The sequence below is a fragment of the Myodes glareolus genome, chromosome 7, assembly GCF_982192425.1.
Source record: "Myodes glareolus chromosome 7, mMyoGla1.1, whole genome shotgun sequence".
NCBI lineage: Eukaryota > Metazoa > Chordata > Mammalia > Rodentia > Cricetidae > Myodes > Myodes glareolus.
The window spans coordinates 61,737,788-61,757,106 of record NC_142032.1 but is presented as its reverse complement, the minus strand read 5'-3'; the positions used below and the strand labels follow the sequence as shown (position 1 = coordinate 61,757,106).

General features: G+C 53.5%; 1 protein-coding gene across 1 annotated transcript; it reads right to left on the bottom strand.

Moving 5' to 3' along the window:
* Nucleotides 1-622: 622 nt before the first annotated feature.
* On the bottom strand, nt 623-12,505 carry Ctsd (cathepsin D). The gene is made up of 9 exons (XM_048457916.3): nt 12,347-12,505; nt 10,123-10,282; nt 8,132-8,255; nt 7,373-7,491; nt 5,660-5,880; nt 2,116-2,238; nt 1,716-1,860; nt 1,528-1,626; nt 623-1,437 (listed from the first exon to the last, which is right to left on the bottom strand). The coding sequence occupies exons 1-9, from the start codon at nt 12,412-12,414 to the stop codon at nt 1,270-1,272; spliced, it is 1,227 nt and encodes a 408-aa protein (XP_048313873.1). The 5' UTR covers nt 12,415-12,505; the 3' UTR covers nt 623-1,269.
* Between the last annotated feature and the right edge of the window lie 6,814 nt (nt 12,506-19,319).

Below are 19,319 nucleotides of genomic sequence, written 5' to 3'. Positions count from 1 at the left end.
CTCCCGAGACCCAACCCTCACACTAATGCTTGTGACTGCAGCCCATGACCAGGGGTTTCTGATGAACCCAAAGACCCCAGGCAGGCAGGCTTCAGCACTGGCTTGATTCAAAAGGCAGAAGGCTGCTTCTGGCAGAGGCCCAGGCAGGAGGAAGGCTGCCCACAGACCCAGCAACAGTCGAAGGACTGACTGTTGAGACGGGAATGTATGGAGCCCTAGATACCCTTTGGGGCTCATTCCATGTTCTCTGGGGACAGGCTGGATTCCTGGCAAAGTATAGCAGGTGTTGGCCTGGCCACCTCTGAAAATGATTCAACACTGGCCCTACCCCAGAATTGTAGGCCTGTCCCAGTCTCCAGCCAAGGCCACATCCGGCTGCTGACTACTGCCTGAGGTCCCAGAACCTGCCAGTTCTAGGCCAGACTCATCTTGCCCACAAAGCGGAACAGCAAGCCAGAGCCTTGGGAGTCCCCTCTGTGGGCTGGCCTAGCCCTAGAAGCCAAACCTAGGCTCTAGCCCCACCCACCCCAGGCCAGCTTGACCCTGAATGAGCCCTCAGAAGCACTGTGTCTCCATCCTCAGACCCCATTTCAGAAGCAGTACAGAGCACACCAACACAGAGAACGAGGCCCAAAACAACTGTATTTGTATACCAACTTTGGCTCCCAGCTGCTTAACCCCCCCAAAAAAACGAGCACAGCAGAGGCCAGTCAAAACCAGGCAGCCATCCTTCCTCTGCCCCGGGCTAAGGCATGCTTTCCAGGGTGGGTGGGGTCAGGCCCCAGGTAACACCCCGGTTCATAGCTTTGCTTCTGTCCTCTTGCTCCTTCCTGCTGGTCTTCAGGTCTCTCTCAGGCCAGGGGGCAGTGGGGCAGTGGAGCCTGGCCATCCCCAGGCTGGGTGAGGGCCCTGGGTCAGGTAAGGTTTCTAGGAGGGATCCTAAGACCCGTTTGCCTACTTTGGAATGCTGCCCTTCCGCAGAAAAGGGAAGCAGGACAAGGCAAGCTACCAAACCAGTAGGGGCCTTTCAAGGCAGCCTGTATACTGGGTGGGCCTTGGCCTTCTTCAGACAGGCAGAGGATAGCATTCTGAACCCAGGGACAGAACCACAGAACAGAACAGCTGGGCCAGCGCCAGCCAGGCCTCCCAGGGGCCCGTCAATGCCAGGCGAGTGTGAATGTGTGTGAGCGGGGCAGGTGGAAAGGTGGGGCTGGCTGGCTGCCTCTACTGGACTCTGATCCGTTTCCCTGCCGGTGGGCACAGGGCAGGCTAGAGCGTGGCAGCCTTGGCAAAGCCCACCCTATTGTTGTCTCTGTCAAACACAGTGTAGTAGGTGCCAATGAAGACATCGCCCAGAATCCAGAGAGGCCCACTGGGAGGGGGGATGTCCATGCCCATGAAGCCGCTCAGGCAAATCGTCTTTCCACCCTGCGACACCTGCAAGGCCAGAAGAGTCACATGATCACATGGCTCCCATCTCACCCACGGTATCCCAGATTCACACTGCCACCGCCCGCACCCACTCACCTTGAGTATATACTTGTCTGGGGACAGTTCATAGTTTTTGCCTCCTAGCTTCAGGGTGACAGAGGGCAGGCTGGATACCTTCTCACAAGGAATCATGTACTGAGAGACACAAAGACAGCATGTCCTGAGGGTCTGGCCTCTGGAATCCCCTCTGCCTGCCGGCCAGCCCACACAAGCCTATGGCTTACCTCGCCCTGGATCAGAGGCACTGCTCCAATGGCTTTCTGCAGTTCCTTCACCTCGTCCACAGGCCCCACCAGAAGAGACGTCCCTGTGTCCACAATAGCCTCACAGCCTCCCTTGCACAGTGTCAGGCCATTGGCCACATCCAACCTATAGGGCAAGAGTGTATCTGTCACCTCACCCTGACACAGTGAATCTGGGGCACAGCTTGTCTAGATCCAGCCCTGGAGACACATGCTTCTTTTCTGTCAGGACCAACCAACTCACACAGGACCCTGAATGGTCCAGGGTTACAGAATGAGAAGACTCAAATGGCAAAGTAGCACAAATGGCTGATAGGGCTCCCAGCTTCCCACATGCCACCCCTACATAACATTCCCAACCCCAGCCACACCCACGACTCACTGGTCCATGTGCACCTGCCAGTAGGCCCTGCGGGTGACATTCAGGTAGGACAGCTCCCCCTCGTAGTACTTTGAGTCAATGCCGCCAATCATCAGTTCCCCTCCAGGTTGCCCACTGGGGTCCCTGGGAAGAGAGCAATCAGTCAGTCTCCACTCACTAGCACAGGAGGGTCATCAGAGAGCCAGAGAACAGGGGTTAAGAAATAGGAGTTGTGGAACGGAGCCAGGAAGGGGTTAAGTGTGGGCAAGGAGGGTCTCCTGGGAGAGAGACCTGGGAAGCCGTTGAGTACAGGACCTGCTCTGTGCCTAGACTTGAGTTTCTCTACTTTATAAAGCATCATCCTTAGCCTGCTTTCTGCTCTGCGTGTGAAGTAGCAGTAAGAATGACTCTACATCTTATTTACACAAACAAATCCCCACCACGCGTCAGCACACCAGGACACAAATTGATAAACAACAATTGAGACTATCAGATCCTAGCTCCAACAGACTCCAGCTTATCAGTCACACCAGATGGAAACCCTTCACCTGGGACTCCAAAGAGGCTACCCAAGGCTGAAATGCAGCAGGTATACCACAAGCCTGGTCCAGGAATACTATCATGGCAAAGGACTCCTGATTCTGTCCCCCGGCTGTAGGCTCAAATAGATTCTCTTGCCTCTGAACTCAGTGTACTTCCAAAGTGACCCTGAAAAAGGCCCGCTGCCAAAACCTACAACTGGCATCTCTGTCTGTGATTCAGAAGACTTCTTATGCGGTTTTCCCTACATTCTTCCTGGTGTTTGTATCAACTCTATCTCCAGCTTCTATGCAGCCTCTCCGGGCTCTGCAGCCTCTGTAATGCTTTCTTAGCTGTTTTGTACCTGAACATACAGACAGTATTATGTGAGCTGTTAGTATTTGTAATTAAGATCGGAATAAAAGTGGCTGGAGAGATGGCTCCGTGGTTAAGAGAGCTTGCTGCTCTTGCAGAGGACTGAGTTTACTTCCCAGCACCCAAGTCAGGAAGCTCCCAAACAGCTCTAACTCAAGCACCTGGGAATCGCAACACCCTCTTCTGGCCTCCACTGGCAACTGCACTCACGTGGAAATACTCCCACCCAGACACACAACAAGGAATGCAAAGATCGGGAGTAAAAACCTGAGATCCCAGCGGCTGGCTATCAAGCAAAACTGGGATTACCAGGGAAACTGCAGTAAATAACACCTACTTAGATTGTGAATTTATAGCTATTCAATAAATTCTAATACTGTGGAAAGATACAACACATCCACTACATTTCCAACATGATGCACTCATGATGCCCTGCCTGCCTGGAATAGTCAGCCGAGGGCTCAGATCCTAAGCAAAATTCATGTTTTCTGATGTGCTGCCCTGTTGAACATCCTAGATTCCACAGGGATGGGAAGATCCAGAGAAAAGAGGAAGGTGGAGCCATTCACCCAGGGTGGAACTTCCAGCCTAGTCTCACATAAACTGCTGGGTACAGCTAGCCCTTCTCTGTAGGATTGCTGGCTGGGTGGCCAAAGCCAAGGCTAGAGTCAGGCTGGAGTTGAAGGCCAGGGATGCTCTCTGCCTGGCAAAACTCAAGGCAGGCTTCTACGAAGCCAGAGCCATAGTTCTGAGAGGTTAAGCTGGCTCTATCCATGGCCGCAGCACTTGTTGTCTAGGAATTCTCCACACCCGCCTTTCAGCTTCCCCTCCAAATCCTTCTCTTAACTCTCCACCTGTTTCATGAAACGCCCATCGCAAGGCCCTCAAGTGGAACACAGGGAGTGTGGCAGGTAGCTGCAGTGCTGAATACTAGCAGTAAGATGAGCTTGTCACCTCGAAGCTAAGGGGCAGAGGAATTTGAGTGTCATGCCTGGTCAGGCATCATCCTGGGGCACGATCACCAAAAACTTAAGGAAAACTTTCATTTCAGGATCTGCCATCCTGCCAGGCCTTCCTAACTGGGCTCTTCGCCTTCTTCGGGGCCTATGCTATCTACTCAGAGGCCCTGAGCCTCACCCTGCTCTCCTGCCCCAGACTCCACCCTGCCTGGCTTTTGCTTGTCATCACCTCTGAAATCCCAGATGGAAACACGATGGGTACCGGCCCTGCTTCTCCCCGCCTCATCCAAGTCCCACCCACACACCTGGTCACAGAGCCACAGCCCCTCACTCTGCAGGTTTCACACCTGCTTGCTCAGCAGTCACATCTGTGGGTCACCAATCTGGGACCTGGCTGGCAGGGTTAGCGCCCTGGGGCCTAGGCTATAGCTACCACATCCTTTCCAACTTGCTGAGCCTGGGGCCTCCTCCTAGAAAACAGACTCCAGCAAGAGAGGTTATCTTGAGATCCCAGAGCTGAGCCTTGGGACTTACAGGCAGGTGGCACTAGGCCATCGCACCATGGGCCCAAGAAAAGGCTACTATTGAAAAGCAAAACAGAGGTCTCACGCCATGTGACCTGGTCCACCTTTTCAGACAGTGTCTCTGCATGTAGTCCTGGCTGTCCAGTCCTGGAGCACATTATGCAATCCTGGTTGTCCTTGAACCCACAGAGACCTCCAGCCCCTTTCTCTTGAGTGTGGGGATTAAAGGCAGGTGCCACTAGGCCCAGCCTGGTCAATTTCTGGGGCCCCTCCTGCACTAGGGAAACAGAGCCCAGGGGTCCAATGACCCTGTCCATTCACCCATGCCCCTGCCTCTAACAAGTCACTTTGCTCAGAGCTGAGTAAGGGGCAAAAGTACACAGGGAAAAGCAAAATTAGAAGATTCTTTGCTGGACAGGGCCAGTGACCCACAGTCAGGAGCTAGGGGTCAGGCCTGGAAACAGCATGGAGTGGGCATTTGGAGATCACCCTTGCTGAGGCATGCAAGTCAGCCAGCCCAGAAAAAGGAGGGTGTGGTCAACAGCAGCAGCTCAGAGCAGGAGGCCACCTACTTACACCCTGTCTACACCCAGGAGCTGAGCCCAGCAAGCAAGGAGCCCCATGGACCCAGCTGTCCATCTTGTCTGAAGTTTCTGAAGCAAGCTGTTGGACAGGCCTGCAGGAGGGAAGAAACTGAAGGTGGAGGGTCCTTGCAAGGTCACGCGTGTGTGTGGGTGGGGGTGGTGGGGTGTGTGTGTCAGTGTCATTTGTACTGTGGGGAGATCTCACTAACAGGAAGGTCTGCCACTCTCAGTGTATAACCAGAGCTCTCTGACTTCTGCCTCTGCCCCAGCGAAGGCTCCAGAGTTGTGTGCGTCACATATCAGGGCTCATACCCATGTCTCTCCTAACAACCAGAAGACCAAGCAGAGACCACATCTGCTCTCACCAGTCTCAGGACTCTAGTCATAGGAGGAAGACCCCAACAGCCAAGACTCTGACCCAGGCCACCAGCATCTCCTGGTGGAAGCCCCTGGCATATGGCCTCTCCCAGGCAGATAATAGTCACTCTTGCCTGCCAGACACCCTCAGGTCTGATGTCATGACCAAGCCCGCAAGTTCCAGCTCTATCACTCCCCCTGGAGCTGAGCCCAGGGGAAGGTGAGAACCACGCCTCGCCTGCTGCACCTGTTCAGGTAGAAGGAGAAGATGTTCTTGTCCACCAGCTTCTGTTGCATCAGGTTGTCAAAGACCGGAAGCACATTGTTGACAGAGATGCGAGGGTATGCCATGCCCAAGATTCCATCAAACTTGGCTGCGATGAATGTGATTCCAGGCTGCTTGGTGGCTTCCCCAAAGATCTGTTTCTCCACCTTGAGACCGCCTGGTTGCTCGGACTTACACGGCACCTGCAGGCCAGAATACATGTTTCAGCTGACATTCCCTCTCAGGACAGGCAAAAAAGCAGAGAGGGCAGATAGAAGGGCTGAATATTGTCACACAACTAGAGTCAAGGACATGAAGTCAAAAAAACAAAACAAAACAAAAAAAACAAAAAACTATAGCTCTCTGAGGGACTTACGAGGTCTTTGTGTTAGCCAGAGATGAGAAGAGGGAGCAAAGGGACAGAGATGCCACTGTTTCAGCTCCCATCTTACTAACACCCTTCCATATCTGTATCCACCAAGACAGGCCTGTATTTGCCTTAGACTTGGGGATACGCCACTGAGTCTGCAGCCTGAGCAGCTGGGTAAGCCACAGCAACTGCCACCCTGAAGCCACACTCCCATCCGCCCACCCCACCAAGCCGAGGCTGCAGACAGAACTAGATCAGGAAATGGAAAGAGTTGCTGCTGAGGACATGTCAGAAGGATGTACGTAATGCGGGCGGTTAACATCCTGTGTGCTGAGAGGCCCCTGAGAAATATCACAAGGAGCCCTCTACATACAGGGAAAGGTCAGAGCTCTGATCTCATAGGCACAAGGTGTCGCTCTCCAGACAAAGGCCAGGTGGACAGAATGTTGGCTGGACTCCCTGCCCTCTGACCCCTACAACCCTGCTATCCTGATGCTAACTCATGAGTCTCAGGCTTGGCCTATATGATCCCCCTACAAACAGACGAAGAGCCCATCCCAGACGCACTCTCTCTCCCGGCTCCTTCACAGCATTCGTTCTGGCGTGGACAGGGTTTTCCAACCCATCTCAGCCTCAAGAAGTTTCAGGGACCCTTTCTGGATCCAGGCCTGGCCCCTTGGCCTAGACCTTCTGGTGGCTGCCAGGCGGTGGTGGCGCATGCCTTTAATCCCACCACTCGGGAGGCAGAGGCAGGTAGAACTCTCTGAATTTGAGACCAGCTTGGTCTACAGAGCAAGTTTTAGGACAGCCAGGGCTACACAGAGAAACCCTGCCTCAAAAAACAAAAAATAAACAAAAAGACTAAAGCATCTAGAACAGTCCTCCTCAGCCAGTGTCCCCAACCCCGGTAACAAGCAGCAGATTTGCCCATGGCTTGCTGGTCAGGCCAGGGTTTGTCAGCAGCTGCTCAGGGTTGTAGTCCTCACGAGCCAACGCTGCACACCCCAGCTCTGTCTCTCCCACTCACTCTACTAACTCCAGGAACTCCCGGCTATCCCTCCAGTTTACACACCATAAGGCTGCCCACTCCCATGTCCTGCCCATTTCCTTTCCTACCACCAAGCATGCTGGGCCCTCCTGCCCCAGGGCCTTTCTCAAGTGGCATCCTAATCTAGCAGGTCTGCCTCTGTTCCCTACCACCCAGCACTGCCACAGCACAGCCATCTAAATTCAAGAGCCCTCTCTCCCCAGCTGGAGGTGCTCCCAAGATGAACCCCTTGCCACAACAGGGCCTCTGGGGTCCGGGACAGGCCGCAGGAACTCACCGACACAGTGTCCTGGCTCAGGTACCCCGAGAGGCTACCTGAGCCGTAGTGGATGTCAAAGGAGGTGCCATTCTTCACAAAGGTGCTGGATTTGCCACTGTTGTACTTGTGGTGAATCCCTGCAGGGGGGAAGGGCCGTTAGTCTGCGTGCCACCACCATAGTCTCTGGCCTCCCTGGGGTGCTGTGGGGCCAGCAGCCTGGGCCACTTTTCCACCTTGACCTCTGGCCATGACGTATACCCACATACTGAGGACCCCGTGGGCCATGAGCTATATACCCAAGGCAGTGATCTTGGCCTTACAGGTGGCCCAGCACTCAGCTTGCTCCATCCTTGACCAGCAAGATCCCCAGCCTCAATGACAAAGCTGCAGCTGACCAGACCTGGTAAGTGGGTACCACAGGGCAAAGCAGGAGAGCAGGCGCTGTTGGATGTGGTGGACAGGTGGGAAAACCTTGCCCAGGAGGTGATCTGGATCTAGGTATCTGCAAATCTCAAGTGCAACCCGCCTCCCATAGCCTCCCAGAAAGGTTGGACTTCAAAGAGATGGGGCTAAGATCCCAGCTCTCCAGAAAAATGGAAGTCAATACCAGTTGCTCAGGGGCCCCCACAACAGAGCCTGTCACCCTGGTTGTTCCAAAGGCCACTGAGCATGGCTAATAGTGTAAGACAGCAGAGCCAGGCACCTTAGGGAGTGCCTTTAGTCTTTCCTCTAGATCCTTGGCAGGGTGCTGGGAGAGAGGACCTCAAGGAGACTCACAGCAGGCTATGTCCAGCAGCTTGCAATGAATGGAGGGGACCCACAGGTTAGAGGAGCCGGTATCGAAGACGACTGTGAAACACTGTGGAGGGGTCCCGATGCCGATCTCGCCATAGTACTGGGCCTAGGGGAGGAACAATGTTCATAAGGGTGAAGAGAGATTACCTGAGAGGGCTTCTGGCTGGCTAGGAAACCAAGCCTAAAAAGGCCCAGGCTGAGGCAGGGAGCACCCTGGGGTGCAGGCCTTGCTAGCACATCTATCTCCACCTACTGAAACTGAACGGGAGGGAGATTAACAAAGAATAGATTCTAGAAGGATGGACATGAGACCCCAGCACTGAACTACAAAAATCTGGGTCTCTTTACCTACTATAACACTAATGGTCAGGCAGGCTTGGCCCTCCACAAGTACAGTGATGCCTAAGACCAGCCAGGAGAACCCTTCTGCTGTTTGAGAGACCTTAGTCTGGAGACTGTCCTCTGGAATCAATGATGAGATGGGCTACCCTTGGAGGCAGTGGTACTGGCCTCAACTTGGTCACTGCTTCATAGAGAAGTCTGGCCTTAGTTACCCATTTATTCAGAGACAGCAGGGACAACCAGGGCTGCCAACTCCAGGGACTAGGCAGACATAAGAGTTCCCAAATGCCTCTGAGGGAAAACCTAGTTGTTAACTACTGGCTATGGGTCCCTCATACTCTTTCTGCCCAGGAAGAAGCCTGAGCCACTGGTGTATATAAGGCCCTGGGTCTAATTCCACTTAACTCCAGGTAGCATCAGAAAAACCAAGAGAAGTAACGGGGGAAAGAGCATTGCTTAGCAAACTGTACTTTGCGTGCATGTGTGTGTGCGCGTGTATATAGGAACTAGTCAGCTGGACCCAGACACACAGACCTTCCACCTTCCTCACGCTTCCTGTCACTGCCACAGCTGGGGACAGACAAGACAGAGGGCACTGCTAATTCAGCCCAGTGGGCCACAAAGCCCAGGGCTGCACAGTCATCCTGGGCTTATACGATTTGGAGGCAGGGGCCTAAGAGATGCCAGGTTCTGGTCCAGAGCCTGCCACAGAGCTGGCACTTGCAGAAGGTTTTCCCTCAGGGCTTGTTTTCCCTGCAAAGACGGTGGGTTGCTGAGCCAGATCTGTGATCTCAACTGCTCAGAAGACCAAGATAAGAGATTCCAAGTTCAAGGCTAGCTTGGGCAATCATCTCAAAACACAAGAGATGTGGGTACAGAGGGCAGTGGCAGAGCAACTGCCCACCATGTACAAGGCCCTAATCAGTTCAATCCCCAAGAAGGGGGTGAGGCCTTAAAAAAAAAAAAGCAAGGAGGCGGTAGATCCTGGGGAGGATGACAAAGTGATGGTACTGGGACAGACACACACACACACACACACACACACACACACACACGAACACGCGCATGCACGCGCACACACAAAGGCTCCAGCAAGTTACACCTAAATAGGTCCAGTAACTGCTCCGGCAGGCTCAGGCCAGACTGGGTTTGACTCCAGGACATTCTACACACCATGGGATGGTCCTGAGAATGAGACTTGAGAGCAGTGGCAATTCTGAGCTAGAAAGTCAGCTCTGAACGGAAAAGTCAGTGTTCGAGACTGAATGTGGGATTGGAGAGGGCAGGATTGGGGATGTAGCTCAGTGACCAAGCACTGGCCCATCCTGCATGAGGACCTAGGCTCAGGCCTAGTACCACACACAAAACAAAGGGAAAAGCTCAAGACCCAGGAAGAACCTTCTGCAAGGACCAAGCAAGGCCACCCTAATCCACCCTTTAGCCTGAGCAGGCCCCTGTCAAGGCAGGAGGGGCAAGGGTTGCCATATGGCAGGAATGAAGAGCTGCTGGGCAAGGAATGGCATGGCTGAACCTGCAAGCCCACCTCACCGACTAAGTGCTCTCATCCCAGGGAGCTAGTCCCTTCCACACTCACCCCTCAAAGCAAGCCCCCAAAATACAACCCCACTCACATCCAGGTAGTTTTTGAGTATCTCTGACACCGGTTCCTTGGTCTCAGCAGGTGACTCCATGGAGTACTTGGTTATGGGACCCTTAAGGATCAGGTCTTCCACAGAGCCGCCCACCTCCGTCATGGCCCGACGGAGAGATGTGAACTTGTGCAGGGGGATTCTGACAAGATGGGATAGGAGTACGTTAGGGCACAACTTTCCAAACTCCCACCCAAGGATACTCCAGGCCAGGCTAGGGCAGGCCTCTTAGTCCAGAATGACCATGTTCCTCGGTGCTTCTAGCAAACTATGTCCACTGAGATGACACCGTGTATCTCAAACTGGCCACGGCATTTAATAAACTCCTGCCCCAAAGCCATAGGCCCAACGGCCCACCCAGTCAGCTAAGGGCACCCCATCACCATCACAGACTCCTCAGTGCACTGTCACAGAGGGCTCCAGGCTGCCCCGCTCCCCACATTCAAGCACAGGCTAGTGTGCCCAGCCCTTCCCTTCACCAACCACATCCCCAACAGGTGGTTCTCACTTCTGAGGCAAAACAAACAACACACACACTGATCCCTAGTCCTCTCGGTCAGCCTACTCTAGTCTTTCCTGGGTTAGTGGCTAGTGGGCTGTGTTTAGGGTGTAGCCAGGCACTTGTGCCCTTTGCCCCCGGGGAACCCAACCCTGCAGGAGGAGAAGGCGGTGGTAAAGAAGGCGGTGGTACAGTTGCATCCAAAGCAAGGTGCACACAGGGCTCCAGAACTAAACCACTGAACTTGGTGGCCCTTAGTGACATCTGCTGCCACATGAACTCTACAAAGATATGCCCCCTACCCCAGCCTTGCAGTGACAGTATCATCCTGACCTCCCTGGGGAGTTCTTTCCCTAACCATGCAGGAGCTTGCTAGCTGGCCCTGCTACCCTTCATAAAGCCCAGCACCCTAACCCAGGTACACCTACATGTCCTACCACCACACAGACTTGTGGCCCACACATGTTCCTTGTAGCCCTGCTGCAGCCCACTAAATAGGGAATTCTCCCATTAGATAGCAGAGTGAGGAGTCCCGACCTGTCCTCCAGGTCACCTCTCCACCCCCAGTTTGCTCCTGTTCCCAAGGAGAGCTGGCCTGAGTCCGCAATCACTTGGTGAACCTTGCCTGCCCGGGGAATCTGTATTCAAGGTCACAGCTGGCCTTTCCTGGCACGCTGAGGGAGTGCTCTTGAAAGATAGGCGTCTTGCCTAAGAGTGGTAGACCGGAAGAGCAAGGCTTCTGGCCTGGGAGTGGGTGGGGGGCACACATCCTGCAGAGGCCAAGAAACTCGCCAACAGCCCAAGGTCCCAAGGAGTGGCTTTGGTTCTGCTGCCTAGTCCCTGGGAGTCTGGAGTTCCCTTCACTGCAAGGCCACCTCTCCCCAGAGAAGACCAGCCTGAGGGTAGGGAGGGCAAGGCCAGGGCAGGATCAAGCCCAGGCCACTCCCTACAATGGCTCCACTGAGGCTACCCACCCCCAGCTAGCAGCCTACAGGCTGTACTTCTTCCCACCCAGCCCTGGTGCCCAGCTGGCTGAGCCAGCTCTGCTCCAGCAGCCTGTGGCCTCATCCACCTGCCACAATAGGACTCCATCACAGAGTGGGAAGACACTGGCCACCACAAAGACCCCATCTAGCACAAAGGCTGAGTCCAAAGGTCTGAGAGGCGCCTTATGGGACAGACCTCAGACCCACGGTATTTGAACTAAGCCACTCCATACCTCTTCTCTCTAGGGTCTTATGCGACTCAGGAGGGAGGAAGCGAGATTCACCACCCAGGGCCAGTGGGAACATTTTTGAGTAAACTTCTGCTCAGTAAACACCAATGCACAGCTGTCAAACAGGGTCCCTTAAAAAGAAAGCCCTGCCCAGGTTCTGGGGGACACGAACAGACTGGGTATTCCGACTTCCACAGCTGAGCTGGTAGTCACCACAATCCCACCCATGGTGGAGCTCTGCGCCTCGGAAACCCCCCGTGCTGGGGAGGTTAGAGCCCAACTCATTTGTGGCCACCCTACTGTCTCCTCCCGTCTGACCACAGGAGTAAAGGGGGACCCAGGAGACCCCTGCATTCTGAGTCTCTCGCCCCACAGTCTGCAGGGCTCTGTGGAAGGCCGGGCTGAAAGCACAGGTGCATTCCAGCACCCTCTGGAACACGCGCGACTCCGGAGAACGGGCCCCACATCATCGGAACAGGCCGGGTCCTCACCTGATAAGCGCGGAGGCGGACGCGGCCAGGAGGCCGAGGGCGAGCAGCAAGAAGCCGGGGGTCTGCATGGTAGCGGCGGCCCGGCAAGAGCGAAGCTGTATGATAAAGGTCGCGCGCTTATAGCCGGGATGACGCCGCAGTCCCGTGAAGTCAGCTGACCGCTTGTTTGCCCCCGAACCAGTCACGTGGGACGCGGGCGCGGGGCGGGACGACCCGGGAACCGCCTACAACACCTCCCGGGCGCAGGCGTGCGCTGCTCTAGGCTTGCGTACTGCCGACCTGGAGCGCGCCCGCAGACTTTCCCGGGACCAGAGAATTCCTGGATGCGGATCACGTGGGAGAAGGAAGACCGCGCCCGTCCTAGTCCCGGAAGCGTCCGTGGGGGGAGCCCCTCCCTCGGCGCTGTCCCTCCCCCTCCACCTGTCTTCTTGCAGAAATGAGATTCTCATCACCTAGATGTTGGACCCTGACCCTCTCCGGGACACCAACTTAAACCCAAGCCTCTTCCGTCCTGTGTTCTTTCCCTGAAGCCTTTCTGGACCCGCATCCTCCGTTCTCTTTAAAGGTCCACTGCCTACTCGCCTCCCCAGAGCGATGCCCCTCTTCCTAGGGCTAGAACACCTAGCATGCAGATCCAGAATGTAGCACTGTCCTGGAACCATGCATCTAGTGATACAAGGGTCCCGGATCTGTGATTTTGTAGAGAAGGCTCGTGAAGGGAGTGCACAGGGAGAAGAGGCCAGGATTGTGATTACACTTTGGGTCTTCACGAACTCACTCCTTAACTCCCTGCTTGGTGTCAGCAACTGAATTAGGTGCTGTTGGAGAGAGCCGGGGTCCATCTCTCCATCATGGGGGAGTTCACAGCCTGGAGAGGCATTTAAGGAGAATGTCCTCTCTGAGAGGTAATGTTCAAGCAAGAACAGGAACACTAAGGGCCTTTGCAAGGATCTGATCCAGGAAGCTCTTTCGGGCTCGCTCTGCCCGTACAGTTCATATGTGCCACTCTATGAGCTGTTCCGGTTCCTAGGTTCAGGGCTGCAGTTCTCATTGGTTCCAGCACCAAGTGGGGCACTTGACCTCTGTCAAGGCTCCCCACTCAGGGTCAGTGTTACGGTCACAGTATGTGAGCACAGCCTGGACCTTGCCTCCACAGGCAGCACTCCAAACATTACCTAACCTTGGATGTGAGGGCAAGAGCTTAAGGCAGAGATCTCTGGGTCTAAGACTATCCTCTGTTATCTAAGAGACTGGACCTGGCCTGGAGTTGTCACTTGCTTTCTAGGACTGCTATCTAGAGATAACTGTTGGACCATGGATGAGCAAGGTAAACAGTCCTCTGGGACACCATGCTGGGTCCCCTAGTCCTGCCCCAGATAGTGTTGCAGGGTGCTTAGGTCTAATATAGACGTCTATGAAAAGACCAGGCTGCTGAAGGGAACGGACAGTGTGTGTCTGCATGACTAGGGGCAGGACACAGCAGTCGGTTGTGCTCCTGTGTGAGGCTGACTCAAACACCAGGCCAGAGAAGCTGCGGTCAGTAGGGATGCAGGCCTTATCTGGTGCATAGCCTGAGGGGAATGAGGAGGCAGGTAGGGGAAGCCAGCCTAGATATCCAGCCTGGAGTTGCCCCCCCCCCCACTTCCGACACCCTCTACAGTTCATTCTCTGCAAGGAGTACTAGCTGCCTCTGTCCCTGGGTTTTCCCATACCAAGTGCATGGTAGGAGTCCCGCAGTATGTGTGTGTGAATCTGGATGCACCTGCTCCTACAGTTGCTAGCCATAGGACCTGGAGGCTCAAAGGTAGAGGTTGAGGTGTGTGTCTTCTGATCTTTTAACTGACAGCACTCAGCAGTGGGCCACAGCTTCTAGAACTCCTGAGTTCCCCTACCCTTCCCGATACTGGAGTACCCCCTCCTGCTCTGCCTGTCGCAGGATCCCAGGCTCTCTGGACTTGTGAGGCTGACTAGAACCCTCTTTGAGCCAGGCTTGCCTTTGGCACTCCCCAGTCAGTGAAGGAAGAGGGTCAATGTGTTCAGCCCCTGACGTTCTGAATTTCGTCATCCACCTTTGGTTTGGAGATACACTTAGCATGGCCCTTGCCTCCTGTACTATATGTTGACACTGGTGGATTTAGACGGACCCTTTGCTTATGACCGCGCACAGGGATTTCTAGGAGCTCCAGATGCACCAGGGCAGAGGAGTTGCATTCAGTGGGGACATGGGTCTTATCTGTTGCGTGGTGTGAGGGGAATGAAGAGGCAGGTGGGAAAGCCAGTCTAGATATCAGTCTGTGCAGCTACAACACGTGGCCCTCCCTCCAGAAAGAGGGGTGGCCCTGGGTCCTCCCTAAAGGCTGGGCCCTCAGGTTGGGGAGCCCTCTAGCATCTTCCCCACCCCAGGCCTCTCCTGTCCATTTGACAAAGGGTCCAGTGTAAATGGAGATGGCTTATTCATTTCCTGACCGCCCAGACCCAAATAATCACACAAAAACTATATTAATTGCAACACTGTTTGGCCAATGGCTCAGACATATTTTTAACTAGCTCTTACGTCTTAATCCATTTTTATTATTTTATATTTTACCACGAGGCTGTGGCTTACCAGTAATGGTCTGGCATCTTTCTCCTTCAGCAACTACGTGGCATCTGCCTGACTGTGCCTTCTTTCTCCCTGCATTCAGTTTAGTTTTCCTGCCTACCTATATTCTTCCCTGCCATAGACCAAAGGACCTTCTTCATTAACCAATGGTAATAAAACATATTCATAGCGTACAGAGGAGAATCACACATCAGTCCAGCAATGAGGGAAGACAGGCCAGAAAGGGGAGCGGACCTGCCCAGCACCCTCTATGTAAACTCCTCCTCCTCGTGGAGATACTCACTGCTTAGAGACCATCCCAGCCTTGGCTCTAAGGTGAGACAGCCCAGGCTCAGGTGATCAGAAGCTACTGCTCTCCTGGACTTGCACTTCGCAGCCTCCCAGGGGCCACACTATGCCTCACGGGTCAGGCCCTCCCAGTACTGGTGCATTTGTCTTGCGTTCCCATGACTACTGAATACCAACTGCATGCCAGGCTCTGCCCTGGTCCGGAAAAGGGAACAATGCAGAAAGTTCTGCCTTCCTAGAATCTATATGTCAGGTGAGGAGAGACAGAATAGGAACCAGGCAGTTCGTGCAGACCTCGAAAGCTGGCATAGAAATGGGGTGCAGGAAGTCATGGGGGCATTGCAATCACAGGGCCCTCATTTGAGCAGCTCTACGGAGGTGGACAAAAGCCAAGGACACTGGAAAGTAAAGAGACCAGAAGGTAGCTCGAGTCTTGGTCTATTAGGAGAGAAGAGAAAGAGATGAGGGGGGTGAGTAGACAGGGACACTGGGTGCACAGGAGAGGATGAAGGCAACTGAGGGGTGCAGCAGCTGTCCAGGAAAAAGGAAGCAGTACATCATCCTCATTCAGGGCTTCATCCCAATCAGAGTGGGGGAAGCTAAGTGCTGGGTGTGAAAAACCTATGCACAGAAGCGACCTAAAGATCAAGCCCTAGAGCTTCCCAACAATATGAGGCTAAAATGAGGGGACACAATAAAAGAGACCAAACAGTACTCATCTGGAGGCAGAAGTCAAGAGAGAGGAGTGCCTGGGAGCCCCGAAGAAAGTGTCTTACGGGAGGAGTGACCACGAGGTTAGGCAGCTTTGCTGATGTGTGGGCTGAAAGACAGAAGCCACCACAAGACACTGAGATTTGGCAATCTGACCCGGACACCAGTCATGTCAGTGAAGAGGGGGTGACTATTCTGTTCAGTAATCAAGACAGGACGGTGTTGACAGAGAAGTGGGTGGCAGGGAAGGAAGAGTGTCACCCGTGGATCTGTCCAGGTGATAGGAAGGGCAGTGGAGGAAAGATAATCTTGAATAAGCTGCAATTGCAGTAGAGTTAATTAATGATCCTTGTCTCGCATCAAACCGAGCGATCGATAAATCCCAGAGGCACTGGAGACTTAGGGGGGAGCAAACAAAAAGACGCCTTTCTCTGTGACTTGGGAATCAGCAGGTTTGTTTAAACAGCAGGTGTCAGAAGGAGATTGCTGTGCGGTCCAGACCAGTCTGAGCTATAGGGTGGAACACTTTCTTAAAAAAAACAAAACAAAACAAAAAACAAAACAAAAAAAATAAACAAAAATGGCCAACTGGTCTAAACAATCACATGACCAAAGACAGAATCTCAAAGACAATTATTCAGAATAGATGCCTGGCACCTGCAGTCACCAGGGAATTACAGATTGAAACAACAATGAGACACCACTGCACACCTACTAGGTAGCCCAAATCCAAAAGCATGACGACATTGGTTTAAGGCAGGGCAGGGGTGTAGTGGGCAGTCCCACTCATTGTGGTGAGGATGCAGAGTGGCGTAGCCACTTTGGAAAACAGTGTGCTGTTCTCTTTCAAAACCAAATGTCCTCTTGTACAATCCAGCAATTGTTCTCCTGGGTATTTACTTTGAGAAGCTAAAGACTGAAGTGGGGCATGAAGGCTTGTGACTGTGAGGACAGCTGGAGAGCAGTCTGGGCCGCTAGATCCTGTCTCAAGAAACAGAACAGAAAAGAAACGTATGTTCCCACAAAAACGCACACATGCAGGACAGTGGGGACTTTATTCACAATGGCACCAATCTGAGGGGACCCAGATGTCTTCAGAAAGTGGTTGGATAGAAGTGTGGTATGTGTCCACAGAGGAGGATAGGATTCAGGGTGACAAAGAATCAAGCTATGGAGTCATGACATGAGGACCCAAAGATGCACATTGCCAACAGAAAAGCTAAACAACTGAAGTAGTGTGAGCCCGGAGAAGCATGGAGAGGAAGGCAAACATGTATCTGAGGGCTTCTTCATGACAATGACACTCTTCTGTCTAATGCTTGTGGTGGAAATGTGACATGCAATAGGTAGAAGGAGCAGCCCAGGCCTCAGAGGTAGGCTTCTGGCTGCCTTCGGTCCTGTGTATTTTGAGCTCTTAGTTAAGGGTAACGAAGAGTAGAGTAGGTCTTCCATGCTGTCTGAGTCTCTGGCGGTGGCCCCTCCGAGCCAGTTCTCAGGCCCCATTTCCTCATTTCCCCAGCTCCAGCAGGAGGTTGGGAAATGTCTATGAAGGCTTCTGGTGTGTGTGTGTGGGGGGGTGTTCCTGGGACTACAGGCCTTGTAGAGGTTACCCTGGTTCCTGTCTCACATCAGCTGGCCTGAGTTCTGCTAGGGAACCTGTATTTCTCACTGCCAAGATGTGTGGTCAGGCAGAGCTCAGCTCTGGCTGGCTTCGGGTCAGCTTACAGCTTTCCCTCTGCATGCTGCCTCTTCAAGGTGACCCCCAACATGCCCCAGTCCCAGCCTCCCCTGTTCTCTCTCTTTCTGCCTCTGAAGCCCTATCGTCTCTGCAGCCTCCATTCAACTCTCTACAGAGGGTTGGGTAGAAACTGGGGACATCAGGATGGAAAGAAACTTCAGTGTGTGTGTATGTGTGTGTGTGTGTGTGTGTGTGTGTGTGTGTGTGTGTGTGTAAGCCTTCCTTGGAGTTAGCCTCCAGGTCTGCCAGTCTTGCAGGTAGTCTCTGAGACCCCTGTCCCATTAGCTGTCATTAAATAACACAAGGAGGAGCCATGTCCAGATCTCCTTGACCCCCACAGAGCACTGAGATGCCCATAGACTCTCTGAGTGCAGGGGTGGGCTGTAGGGGTAGAAGAAGGAAATGGAGCTAGAAGGTTGCGGGTGGCCCCAATGCTAAGTGGGAAATGGTTTCACCCCAACCTCCAACCTTGTGATGAGATGCTGAGTCACCCCGTTCCTCCTTGCCCCTCCCCCTCCTGGCTGAGTCACTGATCTGAGAGACCTCAAGGCCCAACTACTCCGGCCCTAGGAGGAAGGGGGTGTGGCTCCCTGGCACCCAGCAAGTTTCCCTACAAGTTTTTCAGGGGGCATCTAAGGCCGGTTGAAAGAATGAGCCACGGGTTAGCAGAAAGGAGGAACTTTAGCTGGTGGGGGGAGGAGCAGGGTGGGACAGCTGGCATAGTTAAGGCAGGGGGCTCCCCTTAATACAAAGGTAACTAAGGATCTGCCTTCAGCCTTAACAATGTCCAAGACTTCCAGGGTGCCTGAAGGTCTCTGCTGATTGTCCCAAAGGTAAGGCCAGCTTAATTTCCAGGAACAGCAGAGCCCTGCAGATAGGTCACAAGGAGATCACCCCCAAGCAAGAGCAATCAATTCAAATTACCTTACAGAGGCCAGAAGTGAGATACGGCCGACCAGCCGGACCACAGCTGAAGCAGAACCAGTCACCCAGTCCACTTCTCACCTTGCCAAGTTCCTCCTGTTTAAGTTCAGAGCTCTCACCAGTGCCTTGAAGCGCATTTTTTCAACATGGCTTTGGAGATTAAAATCCCTTCTTGCTGTTTTACCATGTTGTTGCTTTCTTTGGGGTGAGAGACCATAAGTGACATCTTGGCAACCCAGAGTTGGGCCTCTGGCTTAGGACTAATTACTGGCAGGCGTGGGGTATAGGGGTGAGAGCAGACACTAGAAGGAAATTGATGAAGAGAAGTCCAGGGTTCCAGTGACCCATAAGCCCTCTGGAGAGGTTGAGCCCTGGGGTGTGGTATTCCTCCATCTCGGCTGTTCTGGGGGAGCTGGGTATCTGTCAGTCATATGGATACCCAGGAGCCCACAGGCATGTGTGCCTTATAGACGACTACAAAAAGGCTGGAGAGGTGACTTGGTATTTTCCAAGTTGGTCACATTGGAGAATGAGGTCAGGAAAAGCTGATAAGAGAGAGAGAGAGAGAGAGAGAGAGAGAGAGAGAGGAACCTGTCCGAGAGAGGGGATGAAGGTCAAGAGGGACAGCACACAGAGACCCTGAGGGACAGAAGTCTCCAGGAAGGTGGGGGAAGGCTTGTGAGAAACCTAGAGATGACAGGGCAACTAGT